The following is a 20,018-nucleotide window of genomic DNA, read 5'->3' as shown; positions in this document are numbered from 1 at the left end:
ATCCATTTGTATACGCGGTTAATTACAGGCAGAGTTGCAAAATAATTTAATTATTGATTAATAATTAAATAATTAAATAAAAAATTTTAATTAAATTTAGTTTAATTGAAAATTAAATTCCAATTCTTGATTAAATAAAATTTAATTGAGAATTAAATTCCAATTCTTAATTAAATTTTGTTGTAATTGAAAATTAAATTTTTTTAAATTGAGAAATAAAATTTAATTTTCAATTACAACAAATTTAATTGAGCATTAAAATTTAATTCTCAATTAAATTTTGTTAAATTGAGAATTAAAATTTAATTTTGAATTATAACAAAATTTAATTGAGAATTGAAATTTAATTCTCAATTGCAACAATTGAGCATTAAATCTTAATTTTTAATTAAATAAAATTTGATTGAGAATGAAATTTTAATTCTTAATTAATTTGTATTTAATTTAGAATTAAAACTTAATTATGAATTGGAATAAAATTTAATAAAAAATTTTTAATTTGTATTTAAAATAAATGTAATTCTTAATTGAAATAAATTTAACTGATCATCGAAATGTAATTCTTAATTAAATAAAACTCAGTTAATAATTAAATTCTAATTCTCATATATCCCTCAGGGAATGAAATTTTAATTTTCAATGTAATTAAATTAAATTAAGAATTAGATTATAATTCCTTTTTCCGTGTAGCCAATGACAGTGTCGAAATGGGACACGACAGGCAGCGTTGCAAATAATTAATTAAATATTTCAATTAATTACATTGAAATTGAAAAATTAAAAATCAATTAATTTAATTTTAAATTAAATCTTATTTAATTAAAAATTAAAATGTAATTCACAATTACAACAAAATTTTATTCAGAATTAAACTTTAATTCTCAATTAAATTTTATTTAATTAAATTTTAATTCTTAATTAAACTTTATTTAATTGGTAATTAAAATTTAATTTTTAATTACAACAAAATTTAATTAAAAATTGAAATTTAAATCTCAATTAAATTTTGTTGTAATTGTAAATTACATTTTAATTTTTAATTTAATAAGATTTAATTTAAAATTAACTTAATTCTTCAATTTCAATGTAATTAATTGAAATATTTAATTAATTATTTGCAACTCTGATTACAGGTTCGGAACAAGAACAAGTTCTTGTTGATTGCAATGCTGATTGATACAAATACACAGTAAATAAACAGAAAGCCAGCGAAGACATACTCCATAAAAAAATAGGAGTGGGGATAAAAAGCCAGCTTTTCTTCGCTCCATGAAAAGGAAGGAGGCGAATAGCGATAGCTAAGCGACGCTGCTTTTTATTGGATGGAGAGGGGGTAAAAGTCAGCTTTGCTTCGTTCGCATGAAATTGCACCTTTATCTTTATATATTCACAAAGGTTATCTAGTAAGTACAACTTTGCTTCCGCCGTTTTTTTTTCGAAATTAGAGGCTTTGTTGTGAAAAACTGGTTATACATTTACGATTCAAAGTATTTTGAGACGATCCACGAATTTTTGATCCAATTTTTCACTTCTTCATAAGAACGGAAGTGCTGATCAGCCAGGCCGTGTGCGGCACGTTCTTTCACTAATAGCGGCCTCACCATACGTATATAAGAGCATTCGATGAGCCTCAGCCGCAGATTTATTCATATTGAAGCAAAAAATTAAAACCTTCCGCAAATGACGAGAATTTGGCTCGTAAGCTGACATTTTCACACACACTTATATTACACACTTCCCACTAAACATGAAACATACATGAAATATTTCAAATTGTCTCAAACAGGTATCAAAAGATACATTCTACTTGTATGTTTATGAGATAATTCATTAACATTTTTATAGAAACATTTTATAATTGCTTATATCGTAAACGTTTCAAAAGTAATGTTACAATTTTAGTACATATTTTAAACGTTTTACAGTTGCGATATACAATATGTTAATTTTGATACATTTATTTTACTTTTATTTTGTAGATATTACTAAAGCCTAATTTCGAAATATTTAAAATATGTGCCACTTGCGCATATGCATCCCAGGTAGCACATGTTTGTTTTATAAACGTTTTCTAAATGTATCCAATGTTTTTTAACCATCAAGCACCAATAAGAAACGTCTCAACGGAAACGTTTTTAAAACCATAGTTTAAGAAATGTATTTTTCACATTTTTATAAATAAAATAAAAATTAATTTTTCAATTAAAAATTATATATATAGAAAAAGAAAAGATAATAATATGGCTACCCAGTTGCGCACGTGTATGTGTATAAAACATTTTTGAAATAAATATGTGCAATAAATCAATTCAATCTTATATCGTCTCAGTAGCCGCGCTGTAGTTCGCGGACCGCCACTAGGGGACGACGCATACGGCACCTTTTTTGTAATGCAATTTACACTCCAAAGGCTACATAAGCAGACCACCCACAATGACACAAAACGGATCAATCTATGCTATTGTAATGAGCTCTCGGGGCCTATATTTTTTATTGCATTTTGAAGACATACATATCCCAGTGAACACATTTAATAGCGGCAATATAACATGGAAGTTACATGTAATTTAACATTGTTATTCTTGTGATATGTAGATGCTATATGACATGGAAATAACCTGTTACGTAATATTTGTTATACGCAAGTGACATAGCTGTTATACATCGTTTTGGCGTTACAGTTATTCAACAAAAATTGTATAATCGTAACATAACACGTTCGTATCAATGTTATTACGGAACGATGCGTCGTAGTTGACTCAGAAATCAGACAGCATTATAACATCCTGAATGACAGATCTATTTGATAATAAAAAAAATTATTATAAAGATAATGTTTTCAAAAATAACGGTTTGTCTACAATTACTGCACACAAAAAATGCACAAAATCTAAATTCATCATGTGTTAAACAAAAACAGAATAATAAATGTATACTATTCAATTTTTCTTAGAATTATCTATATAGTTAACCATCTAATTAATCATTAGAACACTTCAAAGATTAGTGCTAAATAGATCGCAATTTCCATCAAATTATTAAGGTTATGGAAAAAGATAAATTTAACAATGAAATTAATAAGTAAATAAATTAATGCTATTTATTTTTAATGTTTTGCAAAATTTAATTGCTTTTATAAAAAATAATATAGTTGCGTCAGTTTATAACATATAGGTATATATAGATGCAATAACAAGTACCCATATCGATGAGTCAAATTGGCGTAGCAGGTAGAGTACAAGGTTCGTCATCCTAAGGTCCCGGGTTCAAGTCTAGCAGCGGCAAGTAAGAATAAAATAAAAAATAACAATTTAAATTTAATTAATTAATAAAAATTTATTCTAAATTTAGTATGTGCTGTTGATAAAAATAATTTAGAAAAAATGAAATTTTTTTTTTCTTTGTAACTGTTGTGTGACGGTTAGATAACATGTAATTATAACATGTTATATTGCTGAGTCGGAAATTGTAACTTACATGTAAGTTACGTGTAATTTCAGAGTAACGTAACCTGTTATATTCGGTTACATTGCTGTTACACTGCTACTATATTACTGTGTTCACTGGGTATATATATATATATATATATACATATAAGTAAAAAAGTGCAAAGAGAAAAGTGATATTTGTGGCAAAAAGTTTTTCTTGAGAAAAGAAAACGCGCGCGCTCGTGAATGCATTATTTTATTGAATCTGTGAAAACATAAATTTTATAAAATAAAGGAAAAAATCAATCTAATCGGAACTATCAAAATGAATCTCATATAAGATATTTATGATATCGCTATAAATACACTGGCGTAAAAAAAAACAAAACAAAATTTTTAACCGATTTTTAGGCAATTTTCAAAGTAATGCAACTTTGCGAAAAATCATCCAAATTACATGAACTTTTTTTTAAATTAAAGGGCAAAGACTCTACTTTGAGAATCCTTACGCGAAAGTTTGATTTGTTAAGTGTGAATCTTTTGTACGCATAAAAATCAAACATGTGTTTTTTAATTGAAAAAAGTAAAAGTTTGTTATCATTTTGCACAAGTTTTTCGTTAAAATCTTGCTAATATTAATTCAGATTCTTAAAGTTCATTCTTTTCTAAGCAATTTAAAAAAAAAACATGTCGATACGATGTTTTTTGTTGATTGCACGCGAGTTTGAAATTTGTACTGCATTTTAAGGTATTTTAGCAAATAAATACGGTATTTTTTTAATATCATGAATTTTGAGTATTAATATGATATTGCACATTGATTTTATTCGTGTTAAACTCAATCATACCGCTGTCATCAAAGTGACCTGATCGGCACCACGTGGAGAATGACGATCGGATTTTGTACATCATGTGGCCCTGAAAAGGCTGATTTTTTAAAATAAAATTTAAACTTTTATTTTTTATGTATGAGTATGTGTATATGTATGTTTACGTGTATGTGTGCGTTTATGAGTATAGATGAATGTGATCTTCTATTGAATGCACGTCGCACATCGCAAATTTTGGCGCCCAACGTGGGGCCCACGCCGCCGTTACCGTAAAATAATTAAGTGGAGAATTGGAGAGCAGGCAATCGTAGATGAAAAATAATATTATCGAACATTTCGTATTGCCATCTCCTTGTGTGTAAACTTCCTATCTTTGACTTTCGTGCTGTCTATTGTTTTGATTCCGACTGACGACTCTGAGTTACCGCGACCTTGGAATTCCGGTGCCTACCGTACGCACGCTTGGTTTACTGTGTGCGCCTTGCTACCGCCTGCGTGATATTCACCTTCATTTTACAAAAATTTTTGTGTACTGCATGTGGGAAATTTGTTACCGCTTACGTAAAAGTTTAGTTGAGTTTTCGAAAAATTAGTGATACCGCAAACCGCTGTATGTTAAGCGCGGAGAATAATTACGCAGCGGCGAATTATTGCCAGGGGAATATTAAGAATTTTTTTTTGGTGTATTACTTTGAGATATCGTAACGGATAATTAAGTATTATTGTTATTATTGGTCGTTGCCCTTGGAAATTGTTTTCTCGCCGGAGGTGAGCGTTCGCGTTGATTTGGTGTATGCGATGTTGGGAAAGATTTGCGTTAGTGATTCGGCTTTCATTTCTCGCGACCTCCGTTTTGTTTTCGTTCGTGCGTTCTCGATACATTCCGTCAGTCTGTTGTCTGTGCGCTCGTATTTACATTTTGGGTGACTCGAGATTCCGTTCCCTTTGTGTCTCGACTGCGATAATCGAATCGTCCTTTGTAGCGAGTTGAGACCTTATAAGTTACCGAACTTAGGCTTTATTTTTTGCGCGCTTGGGGTTACCGCTGTTCGATCGATACCGCTTTTTCTTCGTGGAAGATACTGTTTGGGGGGGGGGGGAAGCAATGGCGACTAAAGATCTGCATCATTGGATCCAAAAATTGACGGAGGAGCAGGCGCGACAGCAGTTAGAGGAGCGAGGACTCGACGTCCGCGGAATATTACCGGTCCTCCGAGCGCGATTGACGCGATATGAGGAGGCGATCCTCAGGGGGACAACCCCCTCCGGGACCCCCGACCCCGTGGAGGCCGTTAGCGATCCATTCGAGGATCTAGGAGTCGTGGGACCGGGGCCTAGCGTTCCGTCATTCACAATTAGCGATTTTGGTACCGGAAACCGCGTGGGGCGATCCCCGCCACAGGAGCATGGTGCCGCAAAGGGGGAGTCCGGAGAGACGGGGGCGAGAAAGCGAGAATGCGACTACACGCTTCCCCCGCGTGTAGAGCCCGGTCCGTCGTATACCGGCCGACGCGCTCCACGCAGCTCGGCCGCGGACGCCTATCATTTGATGAGGAAGTGGAATCTCCATTTCTCGGGAAAGCGGAATAGCAACGCGGAAGCTTTTTTAACGCGCATCCAGGAGGCTCGCTCCATTCTTCCGGTTACCGACGCCGACCTCTTTAAGTGCCTACCATCATTTATGACGGATTCTGCTTTGTATTGGGTTCGTTTAGAGAGTAAAAATTGGCGAGATTGGCAGGATTTCGAGAACGCGTGGCGCGCTCGCTTTGGTGATCCGGACTATCACTACGCTCTTCGGGAGGAAATATTGCGGCGAACGCAGGGAGAGCATGAGCCCGCCGCGAATTATCTAACATGCTTACGAACATTACTTTCGAAAGTAAGCCCTCCTTGGCCGTTACCGGAGCAGTTAAACTTTGCTCACCGCAATTTGTTACCGCGCTTGCAAATAGCAATCTCTCGACGCGACTTTTCGTGTTTCCGCTCTCTGGAGGAACAGGCGACGCGAATCGAGCGTAATTACGCCGCGGAAAAGAATTACCGACCCCCCCTTCTACCGGAGCAGTCGCTCTTCCCGGACTTGGCGTAACACGCGCCGAAGGGAAAAGTACGGAACCAGGGGACGGTCGCCGCGGTTAACTTGGCCCAGTCGGGCGGCAGTAAGGGAAGAAGGCGAATCACCAATACGCCCGCAGTCACCGCCGCGAGTCCTACGACGAGTAACACCCCCGCTACCGTAAATGATACCGCATCGGCCACGGCCGCCAATATCAAATGTTGGAATTGTGAGAAGATGGGCCACCGCGCGCGGGGATGTGCGGAGCCGCGAAGAACCCACTGTTACCGCTGCGGTAAACAAGGATTTATCGTAAAAACCTGCCCGTCATGTTCGGGAAACGCGAGCGGGAGTCAGTAGAGCGGGTACCTGCGACTCCAGGCCAGGAAAGCGAGACCCGAACAACGAATACAGATACCGAAGCGTTAGGCTGCTCGTACGGCACCTTCAAAAACGCACCGTTACCGCCCCTCCGTTATTTCAATGTTAAAATAAGTAGTCACACTCTTGCGGCTTTAGTCGATTCCGGATCAAATAGAACTCTCCTCGGCCGTGAGGGAATAAAGATCGTAAGGGCCTTAGGTCTCTCCATGGAACCGGAGAGGAGCGTACAGATACGAACAGCCAATGGACAGATAGCTGCGATCCGCGAAAGAGTTCAGTTACCGATAAAATTGGAGGGAAAAGATACCGTGATTACCGCTGGATTGTTACCGGATTTGGCAGTGCCGTGTATTCTCGGGTTAGATTTTCTGTCGAAATTTGGGGTGGGATTAGATTTTGCTAAGGACGAATGGTATTTCTCAGAAATACCGAGCATACGTTACCGCTTTGATACCGAGGAGGCTTGTCGCGCGTGTTCCGGATTAGCGGAATTGACGGGGGACCAACAGAAACGGCTAGATTTTTTTTTACAAACGTTACCGGAGCCGTCGGAGAACCCGGGAGTTACCAAATTAATAGAGCATAAAATAGATGTAGGGAATACTTCGCCAATTAAACAACGATGTTACCTCGTCTCGCCGAAAGTTCAGGAAGCCATTCGGGCCGAAGTAGATAAAATGCTTAAGGCAGGAATAATAGAACCATCGTACAGCGAGTGGTCAAGCCCAATAGTGATGGTAAAGAAACCGAACGGCAAATACCGGTTTTGCCTAGATTTTAGAAAAGTGAATAGCGTATCGAAAAAGGACGCCTACCCGTTACCGAACATGACCGGCATTCTCGATAAATTACGATCGGCGCGATATATATCAACCATTGACTTAAGTCAGGCATACTTTCAGATACCGCTAGCAAAAGAGAGTCGTGAAGTTACCGCCTTTAGTGTTCCCGGAAAAGGGTTGTACCATTTTACCCGCATGCCGTACGGACTTACGGGGGCCCCGGCCACCTTCCAAAGGTTACTCGATCGCCTGATCGGCCCGGAGATGGAACCGTTTGCGTTCGCGTATTTAGACGACATAGTCATAGTCACACCGACATTCGACGAGCACGTAGCGTGGCTGCAGCGGGTATTAGAGAAGATCAAATCCGCAGGGTTAACGGTCAATCCCGATAAATGCGAATTTTGCAGATCGCAAGTGAGATACCTCGGATTTATTGTGCAACAAAAGGGTCTAACCGTGGATCCCGAAAAGACACGCCCTATCCTAGAGTACCCAGAACCGCGCAACATAAAACAATTGCGAAGATTTTTGGGCATGTCTTCTTGGTACCGTAAATTTATCCCGCAGTTCGCGACACTCAGTCAACCCCTGACTAGCCTTTTGAAGAAAGGCAGGCGCTGGGAGTGGGGGGAAATTGAGGATCGCGCGTTCAAACACATTCGCGAACATTTAGTAAAGGCCCCGACACTCGCCTGTCCGAATTTTGAGTTTATGCTACAGACCGACGCGAGTTCAGTTGGCTTAGGAGCCGTATTGACACAGAATGTCGAGGGTACTAAGCGAATTATCACGTTTGCTAGTCGCGTATTATCCGATCCGAAAAGAAATACTTAGTTACCGAACAGGAATGTTTAGCCGTAGTATGAGCAATACAGAAATTTAGACCTTACTTAGAAGGATACAAATTTACCGTTGTTACCGATCACAGTAGTTTGCGGTGGTTACATAACCTTAAAAACCCTACGGGCAGATTAGCAAGATGGGCTCTCGAACTACTGGAATATGATTACGTTGTAGAACACCGTAAGGGTGCACTCCATTGCGTGCCGGACGCGTTGTCACGCATGTTCGAGGGCGAGAACGAGATCGTTGTGAACGCGGTAATGGACGTAGTAGATTGCGGGGACGCGCGTGACGAGTGGTACCGGAAAAGATTTAAAGAAGTTGTTACCGACCCCCAGCGATACGGGCATTGGAAAGTTGTGGATAAACAATTATATTTTTTGAGGGCACGACCAGTGATTTCCGAGATCGTGGAAGATCTCGATAGATGGAAATTAGTGTTACCGCAAGAATCCCGCGTCGAGGCATTACGCGAATCACACGACGCCCCACAGGCAGGACACTTAGGAGTTGAGAAAACTTATTAACATCTTGCTGTATCGTATTTTTAGCCTAATATGTTTCGTGACGTCACCAAGTATATTCGGGCGTGTGACATATGCCAACGCACCAAAGTCGAACAGGCTAGCCCTGCCGGATTAATGGGACGTAGAATAGTGGAAGGACCGTGAGTAGTAGTAGCAGCAGATATCGTAGGACCGTTACCGCAAAGTAAGGCTGGTTTCCAGTATCTGCTGGTTATTCAGGATCTATTCACCAAATGGGTGGAATGTAAAGCGTTGAGCGGCTACCGGCCCGAAAATCAGGGAAGCTCTCGAAGAACTTGTAATATCGCGATGGGGAACCCCGAAAGTCCTGTTAACGGACAACGGTACCGAATTCGTAAACCGAATAATAAGAGAATTTGCCGAGGAAAATCGAATCACGCACACGATGGTACCGCCGTACCATCCACAAGCGAATCCGATGGAACGAGTAAATCGCATATTAAAAACGATGATAATTGCGTTTATCGAAAAGGATCATCGGGAGTGGGATATGCACTTAGCCGACCTTCGTTTTGCGTACAATACCGCCTTCCACTCGTCTTTGGGGACATCCCCAGCGTTTCTGAATCTGGGACGCGAGCTGTTACCGAGAGAATTATTACGCGATCGAGAGAAAGATGTTACCGAAGTCGTTCCGGGTGATACCGCTGATTGGTCGTAAAGAATGAAAAAGTTGCAGACAATTAGGCAATGGGTTACCGATAATTTGGATCAGGCAAATCAGAGACAGGCAAAGAGATATAATTTGCGTAGGCGATCTCGCGTGTTTAGAGTTGGCGATTTGGTTTTGAAGCGACAACATGTGTTGTCTTCGGCCGCGCAGAATATTGCGGTGAAGCTGGCACCGAAATTCCAGGGACCTTTACAAATACGACGAGTGATCTCTCCGTTGGTTTACGAGTTGGAGAACTTGGAGGGATCGGCCGTCGGAAAAATCCATATCCAAGACCTTAAGTCTTACGTTATCCCAATTTCCGATTGAATAGAGGTTCCCGTAATAAGTTACCGCCGGCATGATAAACGCCGATACCCGGCGCTTATGGCGCCGATTCTACGCTCGCCACCTGGCCGTATGGCAGTTCGTCAGGCAGAAGGACGTGGGGTTCTGGATCGATCTAGAAGAAACGGCGAAGCAAGTGCAGGAAGCCCAGTGGACCCAGACGGGGGCAGTGGTTGCCGCGTTCCCGCAGATGAGAGACGAGAGCTCGGAGGCTCGACCCGAGTCCCACGACCGGGCCACGCAGGCGGACCCCGAGCGACGTTCGGTAGCAATCCAAACCCCGAACATCCCGGGGAGATACCGTCCCGCTTCCGCCGAGGTCAGCCCACCGCCCCCGGAGGCGAAGCGAAACCGCCCGGCCCCGGGGTGCTGGAATTGTGGTTCAGGGGGACATAGATATACGGAGTGCCGTCTCGCCCGGAGGCGGGAATTCTGTTTCGGCTGCGGGGAACAGGAGGTGACTGTGCGGACCTGCCCCAGGTGCAGCACCGCCTACAAGGGCACCCGCCCGTACACCGGGCCCCGAGGACCAAGGGACAGGAAGTAGAGGAGGCCGGGCCGCCCTCGAGTTTTTTTTTCTCTTTGGCCTATTCCCTTTTGTTTCTTCTGGTGCAGTGGGATATATTTTTTTTCCTTTTTTTTTGTTTGTCATATGTCGAGCTGGACCATTCTTTCTTTAATTATCCCTTCCAAAATGTTACCGCGCTGTGAAAAACATTCAATCTGTTACCGTTTTCTTCTATTTTTTGTATTGGTGCGGAGATTAAACGCCACAAAAATTTGCATATAAATGGGGGCAACCCTGGTTTTGTCTTTTCACTGATTTTCCCCTCCTTCGTCTTTCCCGAACGATTAACGACACATTGGTGAGATTTAAAGGTGAAACTGTCGGATCTGGGGAGGAATCTGAGTGGTTTGACGAATAGCGAGAATTTTCTTTTTTGTTGTGTTGTTGTTTTGGATATAGCGCTGTCTAGCGAGATGCGGTCTCTGGTGCTGGAAGGCACATGAGCTGCCAGAGTGGTGGCCAGCCCTGGTCGCTGGAGTTCAAAACCTCTTCGGTCTTCCCCGGGGAAGGGGAAGTTGTGACGTGACGCGTCCGGTCGCGCTCGTCACAAGGGCGTAAGTCCGACCGAGGGAGTCGATTTGGAGGCTCCTCCTCGCCGAGCCGAGGAGGACGCAACTTTATTTTACGATTGTCTCTTTTTTTTTTTTAGTTCCCGTATTACCGCGTCAGATTAAATAGGGTATTTAGGACTAAGGCGCCGAGTGAGGGCTTAATTTTATTGTACCAAAAAAATAACAGGAGGAGCAGCCATCGGGGGAGAGAGATCGCGAGCAGTCGACAGTAAGCGAGGGCCCCGCGAAGAGCTTCCCCGCCGAGCCGTGCGTCGAGCCCGCCTGATTGTTACTGCCCTGAGCCGCCAGGAAGCCGTGGCAGAAATGATACCGCATAGCAACGAAAGATTTTGAGAGGGATCACGCAGAAGGCACGCCACCGGACTGCAGACCGAAGGAGCGACCGTCAAACTGTAAGCTGCCCGCCACGCGGATCGGTTCGGCCGCGGCATGGCCAGCCGGGCCGACCGAAAACGGCAGAGCTATAGCACTATCCTCGGCGGAAGTCGTCACGCACGGGCCACGAGGCAGTTGGATAGGCAAGGCATGGGATCGAGGCGTGCGGATTGACCGAAAATCGAAGCACGCGCATGCACGGCGGCTCGAGCCGGCCGGCGCGGGACCGAGGCTCCTCACTGTTCGGCAAGCCGTGACTGCGTGTACTTGGCAGAGGACGAGCCCCAGATACCGCGACAGTTACCGAAGACTTCAGGGACCAGGACTCCGTTCATAGTTGTAAGGCCAGCACTCGGCAGCCATCGATTAAGTAAGGTTCGGAAAAGGCGGTCAACCCTCGTGCGGGGCCGGATACCGGATACCGTTTCCACTGGTGACTTTGGTTATCCGGACCCGATACCGTTCGTGATATTGTTGTGTAAAGTAACTCGAAGTAAAGAGTAGAGTTTTGTGGCCGCACGAGGGCTCGGACCGACCGGCCCCGAATATTTGATAACGTGAGTACGTCCCTCTCGGGCTACGCCGGAGCCGACAGTCATAGGATACTAGCATCATTGTTACCGCGACTTGTTTCCGCCATTAGTAATTTTGTCTTTGTGCGAGCGGAGAGCCTCGTCGGCCTCCCTCCGCGTATTATCAAATCTATAGTTTCCGCATTTTTATATATATAATTCGTTTCCGTCTCTATCCAAGTTACTTATGAAGATTCATTGAGCTCATTGTCGCCTTGTTACCGTTCTCACACTGTTACTAGAGAAATACAAGAATAATTCGTTAATTGTTTAACCAGTGAGTACCGAATCATTATACGACCCATTATACGACCTGCCTCGATCCGACATCTCCACACTTCCGTCGCCATAAGAACCACGCCACTCTGCTGTCTAGAGTAATAAGAGCTACCGGCACTTGTAACGCTTTCTAGTTAGTTACCGCATTATCGTTGATTATTGTGTGGCGCGAGAAGTCGCGCCTGGCGCCCAACAATTTAGTGTATTGGGAAGTTACCGTTCTCGCTTCGAGAGCAATCTCGCACAATATTTGGGGGATACCGTCTACAAGATACCGCTATCGTGTCGAGAGCAATCTCGCACGATATTTGGGGGATACCGTCTACAAGTTACCGTTCTCGCTTCGAGAGCAATCTCGAGCGAGTGGGGGATACCGCATGCAAGTTACAGATACCGTATCGAGGGCATCCTCGAGAAATACTGTAGCTACCGTTCTCGTAAACTATCGAATCTGACTAGAAAGGCGTTACTCGTTACCATATATACAGAGATTCCCGTTCAATTGGGCGTAGCCCCCTCGGATTTGGCGTTCCCGGGGGAAAGCACGTCGCAAAGTCTTTTCGAATTTAAAATGATGTGATTGAAAAAGTTTTAGTAACCAGTAAACACCAATCTAGTCCCAAGTTTTATAATCAACAGATCAAGGTCCAAAAACTTATTGTCGTCGGTTATAATTAGCAAAAATCCAATAGTCCAACAATAATCCAACGGAAAGCATATCAAAATCGGTTTCGCGCTTAACGTGTTAATATTTTCTGATATTTTATTAGCAAAATTATGAAATAATTACTCAATTACTAAAGAATTTATTGACTCAAAACACATTATTTTTTTTAATAATAAACGGTAGTCAAACTTTTAAGTTTAAAACATTGTTTTATACTTGTGTTACAGTTGCAGTTAAAGTTCTTTCATAATATGGAGCATGTTAGTAATATTCAGCGTGACACAGTTGAAGACGTTTTCATAGAACCTAATTCAAAAAATTTTGATGATGATGGATTTGTAGCAGTATGGATAGACTTGTTTGGAAACAATTTCCGAGATAAATTTCCAAATGATTTTGATGCTTGGAACGTAAAGAAGCAATCAAGTTGGATAAAACAGAACTTAGCGATATTTTTTCCAAACGTGCCACATACAATACTGAGCTTCATTTCGGCTGCTTATTGCCAATTAGATTTTTATCGATCTCCAGAAGAATTACCTGAATGGATGAATATGGATAAATATCGGAGAGGGCAAAAATTTGTCCAAAATCATTATTTCTCCATTATTATGGCCAAATTTATGGGTCTTATTTGTATATTTTCATTCAAAGAAGGACTATCAGCATTTCTTCTGGGAGAACACAGTCACACTCCATATTTAGGATTCAAAAAGTATATCTTTTAAAATATATTGTTTATTTTATTTACAAAAGAAAGTTTCCAAATTCGAAAAAAGTAGTTTTGACCCAATAATAATTTTTTCTTTAAAAATTATAATAATTATAAAACCTTGTTTAAACGTAATCTAATGAAGATCTTATCAATAATTTATAAAATTATTTTTTTGCATAAGAGGAGAATAATTTAAAAAAGTTTATACATATTTCTTTAACCACTTTTTCCGTAAAGCCAATTGGCATAAATTAATTAGCTATCCGCTTTTTTATACAGTCAATTTTTAATAACTTGTTAATAACAATTGTAAAATTAATTTCTATAATGTAAATAACTTTTTATGACAAAATATTTTTAAATGTAAATAAATACAGATTTTGATAGACTTCATAATTAGAGGAAATTAATAAGATTTTTGGTTTTCTATTAGATTATTTATAATTATAATAATTATAAGAATTGCAATAAAAATTAAATATTACTTTGTACACTTATACGCTTTCCCGTGGAAATCAATAAATTGATCAGCTCAGCTGACCGAATTTGCAGGTATAACAACATTTTATAATATTTTAAAGGTACATATCGACGATAATACGAATGTCAAATTGGTATAAAGGAGATCCTTGGGTTAAGGGAACTAAAGCTTATAAGGACATGCAAGTAACATGCAGAATGCACTTGGCGGTAAGAAAGAAAGTGTGTCAGATGGAGCATGAGCAAATTACTTCTGCGTGTACATTTGCAAATCCATGGAGTTTAGACCGTGAATTGCTTCTGAAAGATTTTGCTTCAGCTGGTCTACCTGAAAAATTCGAACCTGATAAATTTGTCAGTAAATTACCATGCAAACCAAAGGGTATAAATAACTCGGATTTCGCAATTGCCCAGGGCGCTTTTGTAACTCTGCCTTTGCTCTATTCACAAAGCATTGGAATATACAACGCGACTGACGAAGATTTGGAAGCCTTCTGCCATATGTGGAAGTGTTTTGGATATTTTCTCGGATTAGAAGATGAGTATGTAGTTCAATTATAACATACGCAAATTTCAAGTTTAATGCAATTTTATTTATTAAAAAGGGCGGAGAGTGATAGCAAAAAGTAATGTTATACGTGTAATATAAATAGTAGTAATTTTGTTATAAATTATTATATACCCGGATATTATATGTATATCCAGAAAAGTCAACACGAATTGTAAGACTAGTAACGAGAATACTTATTATTCTAGAGTAGTATTCGTTGAACAAAAAACTCGCGTTATTTTTTAAAAGAACGTCCGAACATAAACATCTGGGAAAGCCTTAAGTTTCAATTTAAATATTCTTATTTATTAATTTATTATTTCGCCACTGGTTTTGCGCTTGATCGATATTCTTTGATTGTCTTCTTCGATCTCTTAATCCCTATAAACTCATAATATTGTTTAATATTTTAAGTATATTCTTAGAATATTAAATGTATACTCAATATTCTAAGAATATACTTCAAATATTGCTTAATATTAAATAATATTATGCGCTTATAGGGATGTATTATCAGGGGGAGCGACAGCGTTCCAGAGCACTATGTATACATATATATAATAAATAACATAAATTTTCCTTATAGCAATCAACAAAATTAATATAAAAAAGAAATGTATGATAAGTTAGGAGGAGACTTGTCTTTTAATAAACATTTATTGTATATTTTTGTCACTAAATATCGCTTATATTGAAAATATTATAGAAATATAAATATTATAAAAAAATATAATTTAGGCATCTGGTATGCATTCAGAAACTCTCTCTTTTTTTAACAACACAATATACAAATAATTTTAAAATCTTTTCTTACAAATCTTTAAAATATTATATAATTCAGGTACAATTTTTGCCGTGGCAGTCTCGAGGAAATAAAACAACGTGGACGTGATCTTCAATATTGGATAAAAGAACATTTCAAAGAGTTGACACCAGAATGGGAGCATACTTCGAGGTGTCTTGTCAACTCGATTAATTATATTGTAACATATTATATGCCTTTTAAGGTGATGATATTATTCATTACAGATGCATTAGATTTAAACATGCCTCATTTATACGCATCACTTAGTTATGCAGAGTTAATCACGTATAAGATCTATAAGTGAGTAATACATTTATTAAATTAATTTATAAAGAGAATTCTCTCACTAATTTATAAAATATTATTTTTATTTTACACATATATTATGAAACATTAATTTTTATGTATTTTATATAATCTTAATAATTTCAGAGCTTTATTCTACGCATTAAAATTTTCAAGTGTAAGAGCTATTATTAATAAAATAGCATTGAAACTAATTAATAGAGCAGCAAACTTCAATGCGGAAAAATTAGAAAAAATTCACGAGCAATCAAAAAAAATAGTACCAGATTTCTCTCTTACGTAATAACAGTTGACAAAAAGTGGTTTGTCAATATATTGTCAACCTGCAATATATATTATAGTAAGGCTTTTAGAGATACTTTGTATTATTAAAAAATAAGTTAAGAATAAACAATTTTTATAATAATTGACAATTTTATAATAAATTGAATATATGTAAACAATATATGTTCTTATCTTATTTTATCAATATATTCCTTTTTCATAAAAAAATAAGTTAAAACTTCAAATATTATATACACACAGAAAAATGATTACTAATTCCAAGTAAATATTACTTGTTCTAAGCAAATGTTTTCTTTCGATATCCGCAAATCTACGGTAAACTTGCTGTAAGTATCACATTTACTTAAAACATATTCTGAATCTTAGTTAGTGTAATACTTGAAACAAGAATATTCATTTCAAACAAATATTCGGTTTACTTGCTATCTAGAGTTCAACGAAGAAAAGCGTATATTTGAATTAAGATATCATAATTTCTTTTAAAAAGTTTATCCGTTATTTGAATCAAATATAAATTTTACTTATCTGAAATAATTATTTACTTGGATTCCAAGTTTGGAAGAAAAAATTATATTCTTAATTAAATTAAATTAAAAGCGAAATTTATTTTTACAATTATGTTCTTCTTATTTTTTAAAATTATTTTTAAAGACTGACATTTCAGTCTATTATTTATATGTCGATGGCGAAATCTTACTTCCTTGCACGCTCTTGGCGAGTCTCTTTTATTATTAAAAAGGTGCATTTTGTTCACGAGAAAACACGCCACCAGCGCTACGTAGCAATGAGTAGCGAAAAAAAATAGAAAAAACATTTTCTTAAGTTGAGAAAATAAACTTACTTGAAAGAAAAAAACTTTCTTAGATTAATATATTCAAATTAAGTAAATTCGATTTTCTTGAACAGTTTTACAATATTCTTGAAGCAAGAGTAAATTCTTGTTTTAAGTAAAAAATTCTGAGATTTTCTAATACTTGTGACAAGTATACCTTAAAACTAATGTTAAAAAAATATTCTTGACTGAAGAAAACTATTACTTGAACAAAATAAAATAAAATGAGTAAATACTTTTCTTGGCTGAAGAATGATATTTTTCTGTGTGTACAAATACGTATAAGTCATATTTGATTTAGTTTTAAGATTTGATATGTACATCTACTTTTTAATTAACTTTATTGCGAGATATTAATAAATGTTTGCATGCTAATGTCTTTTAATATCCCGGGAAAAAAAGTCCATGTAAAATTGACCATATATATGGATTTTGTCAATATCTGATCGTATCTTGTCAAATATGATCATATATGGTATGCGATAGTTTATCATATATGAATACATATAATCAGATCTGAAATTGTAGCACTCCTATCTTACGTGGAATTTTTGCATTGCCAACGTACCTTTCGCAATACTCGGTGCGGACGTATTAAGTCACTATAAGTTAATCGTCAATTTACACAAGCGTCGGCTTGTCGATGGCGTTACCTCTCTCTTGACCTCCGGTCAAGTTCTTACCGTGCCGGAGATTAAAATCTCTATCGTAGACAATCATTCTAGGTTTGCGGACATACTCTCCAAGTTCCCCGAAGTGACCGGTTCCGCGCAATCGACTTTCCCGGTCGCGTGTGCTGTCAAACATCACATTTTAACTTCAGGGCCTTCCACCGCGGAGCGTCCTCGTCGGTTACCCTCCGACACATTTAAAGCGGCTAAGGCCGAAATTAAGGGGCTTACCGAGTTGGGCATATGGAGGCCGTCTAGTCCGTGGGCTAGTCTAGTTAGTCACTTAGTTCGCAAAAAAAATGGGGACTGACGGCTGTGCAATGATTATCGTCGCCTAAATGCCGTTACTATTCCGGGTAAATATCCAATATCTTATCTTCACGATTTTTCCTCCAACTTGTTGGGGAAAAATATTTTCTCGTCTCTTGATCTTTTCGAGGCGTATCAACAGATCCCGGTGGCTAAATCAGATATTCCCAAGACGGCCGTTTGGACTTTTCGAATTTGTTTCCATGACGTTCGGTCTGCGGAATGCCGCCCAAACCTTTTAGCGGTACATCCACCACGCTCTCAGGAATTTCGATTTTACTTTTGTTTACATCGATGATATTCTTATTGCATCCTCGTCCGAAGAGGAGCACAGGAAGCATCTTTGTACAGTTTTTCAGAGACTCAAGGAGTTTGGCTTAGTTATCAACCCGTTTAAGTGTATTGTAGGCGTGGAAGAAATCTTTTTAGGTCATTTCGTCAACAAGGATGGCATTAAGCCTTCCCCGGAGAAAGTGGCTGCCATCAGCAACTTCCCGAAACCGCACATTGTTGCGGACTTACGTCGTTTTCTAGGTGCCGTAAATTTTTACAGGCGTAGCCTTCTACACGCAGCCCGCGTGCAAGCACCTCTTCACGTCTACCTAAATGACTCGCAAAAACAATAAGCGCGAAGTCATTTGGACCCCCGAGGTTGAAACCGCGTTTACTTCAACGAAATCTGATTTGGCTAACGCTGCATTACTTGCTCACCCTTCCTCAACAGCAGACACCCGCTTAGTGTCAGATGCTTCGGACTTTTTAATAGGAGCCGTCCTCGAGCAAAAATTCTCCGAGGGTTGGAAACTTTTAGCTTTCTTTTCTAGAAAGTTCACTTCAGCTCAGAGAAATTATAGCGCGTACGACCGCGGATTAATCGCGATCTATAAATCCATCAAGTTCTTTCTTCACTTCCTTAAAGGCCAAAATTTCAAAGTTCTTACGGATCATAAACCTTTGGTTTATGCCTTCAATCAGCGTTCTGATAAATTCTCTCCGAGGCAAGCACAACAGTTGTCGTTTATAGCCCAGTTCGTTACTGCCCTTGAATTCCTGGCAGGTTCTAACAACGTGGTGGCTGATAGTTTATCTCGTATCGAGGCCCTCCGCCTCCCGGTCGAATTTGAATTGGTCGACCTTGCCGCTCGGCAGAAGGATGACGTTGAGCTCAAGCACTTGCTGGCTCCTAATTCGTTTTCGCTCAAACTTAAAAAGTTGATTTGGGGTTTTTCCAACACAGAGCTCTACAGTGAACTATCAGGGAATTCGTTCCGACCCTATATTCCAGTATCTCTCAGGAAACAGGTCTTCGACCTTTTTCACAACCCCGCGCATTCTAGCGCTAAGGTTACTGACCGTGTCATCCGACAACGGTATATCTGGTCTAACCTGCACCGTGACGTGGCGGAATGGGCAGGTAGTTGCATCGATTGTCAACAATGTAAAGTTTTACTGTATGTCAAGCTCGAGCTTGCGCAATTCTTTGCTCCAGACGGGCGTTTTGACCATATCCATATGGACATTGTTGGTCTCTTACAGCCTAGTAATGGATTTACATACTGTTTGACTATTATCGATCGTTTCTCTCGTTGGTCAGAGGCGATTCCTATTGCCGATATCACCGCCCAAAGCGTCGCAAAAGTATTCTACGATCACTGGATCGCGCGATTCGGCATCCCCCGAATTCTCACGATTAACCAAGGTTCTCAATTTGAGTCTCAGCTCTTTACAGCTTTGCTAAAACTTGTCGGTTGCAGACGTATCCGCACAACCGCCTATCATCCTGCCTCTAATGATATGATTAAACGATGGCATTGTTTGTTAAAAGCGGCCATCATGTGCCATAACTCGCCTAACTGGGTGGACGTCCTTCTGACCGTCCTGCTCGGCTTACGTACTCATGTGCGTCTTGATACCAAAGCCTCACCGGCCGAATTTTTATACGGTACGGTATTTCGAGTCCCCGGAGAATTCTTTCTCCAGGAGGATTTTACTCCTGATCCTCAAATTTTTGTTGATTTCCGGCAGCACATGGGTTAGGTTAGGTTAGGTGAAGCCCGTTCCGGCCGTGCATCATTATAAAAAACGCGTCTTTATCTTTAAGAAGCTATTGACCTGCTCGCATGTTTTTATCCAAAAAGATAATGTCAAGAAGCCT

At 39.2% G+C, this 20,018-nt stretch overlaps 2 protein-coding genes across 3 annotated transcripts in view; one reads left to right on the top strand and one right to left on the bottom strand.

Annotated features, from left to right (window-relative positions):
• The window catches only part of LOC118647631, a 377,709-nt gene that overhangs the window by 245,741 nt on the left and 111,950 nt on the right, over window positions 1–20,018 (bottom strand). The gene's annotated exons all lie outside the window — the stretch shown is intronic.
• LOC118647640 lies at window positions 1,283–16,906 on the top strand. The gene is made up of 5 exons (XM_036292906.1): window positions 1,283–1,333; window positions 13,138–13,625; window positions 14,207–14,647; window positions 15,497–15,760; window positions 15,893–16,906. Exons 2-5 carry the CDS (start codon window positions 13,162–13,164, stop codon window positions 16,047–16,049), a joined length of 1,326 nt encoding a protein of 441 aa, XP_036148799.1. The 5' UTR covers window positions 1,283–1,333; window positions 13,138–13,161; the 3' UTR covers window positions 16,050–16,906.

The sequence above is a fragment of the Monomorium pharaonis genome, chromosome 10 (assembly GCF_013373865.1).
Source record: "Monomorium pharaonis isolate MP-MQ-018 chromosome 10, ASM1337386v2, whole genome shotgun sequence".
In the NCBI taxonomy this organism is placed as follows: Eukaryota; Metazoa; Arthropoda; class Insecta; order Hymenoptera; family Formicidae; genus Monomorium; species Monomorium pharaonis.
This window is presented reverse-complemented; position numbering and strand designations above follow the sequence as displayed.

Coding starts and splice junctions, on each gene's coding strand:
- LOC118647640 (XM_036292906.1), top strand. CDS start 13,162: ATGGAGCATGTTAGTAATATTCAGCGTGACACAGTTGAAGACGTTTTC. Junction 14,648..15,496: donor TTTCTCGGATTAGAAGATGA/GTATGTAGTTCA, acceptor TATATAATTCAG/GTACAATTTTTGCCGTGGCA. Junction 15,761..15,892: donor ATCACGTATAAGATCTATAA/GTGAGTAATACA, acceptor TAATAATTTCAG/AGCTTTATTCTACGCATTAA.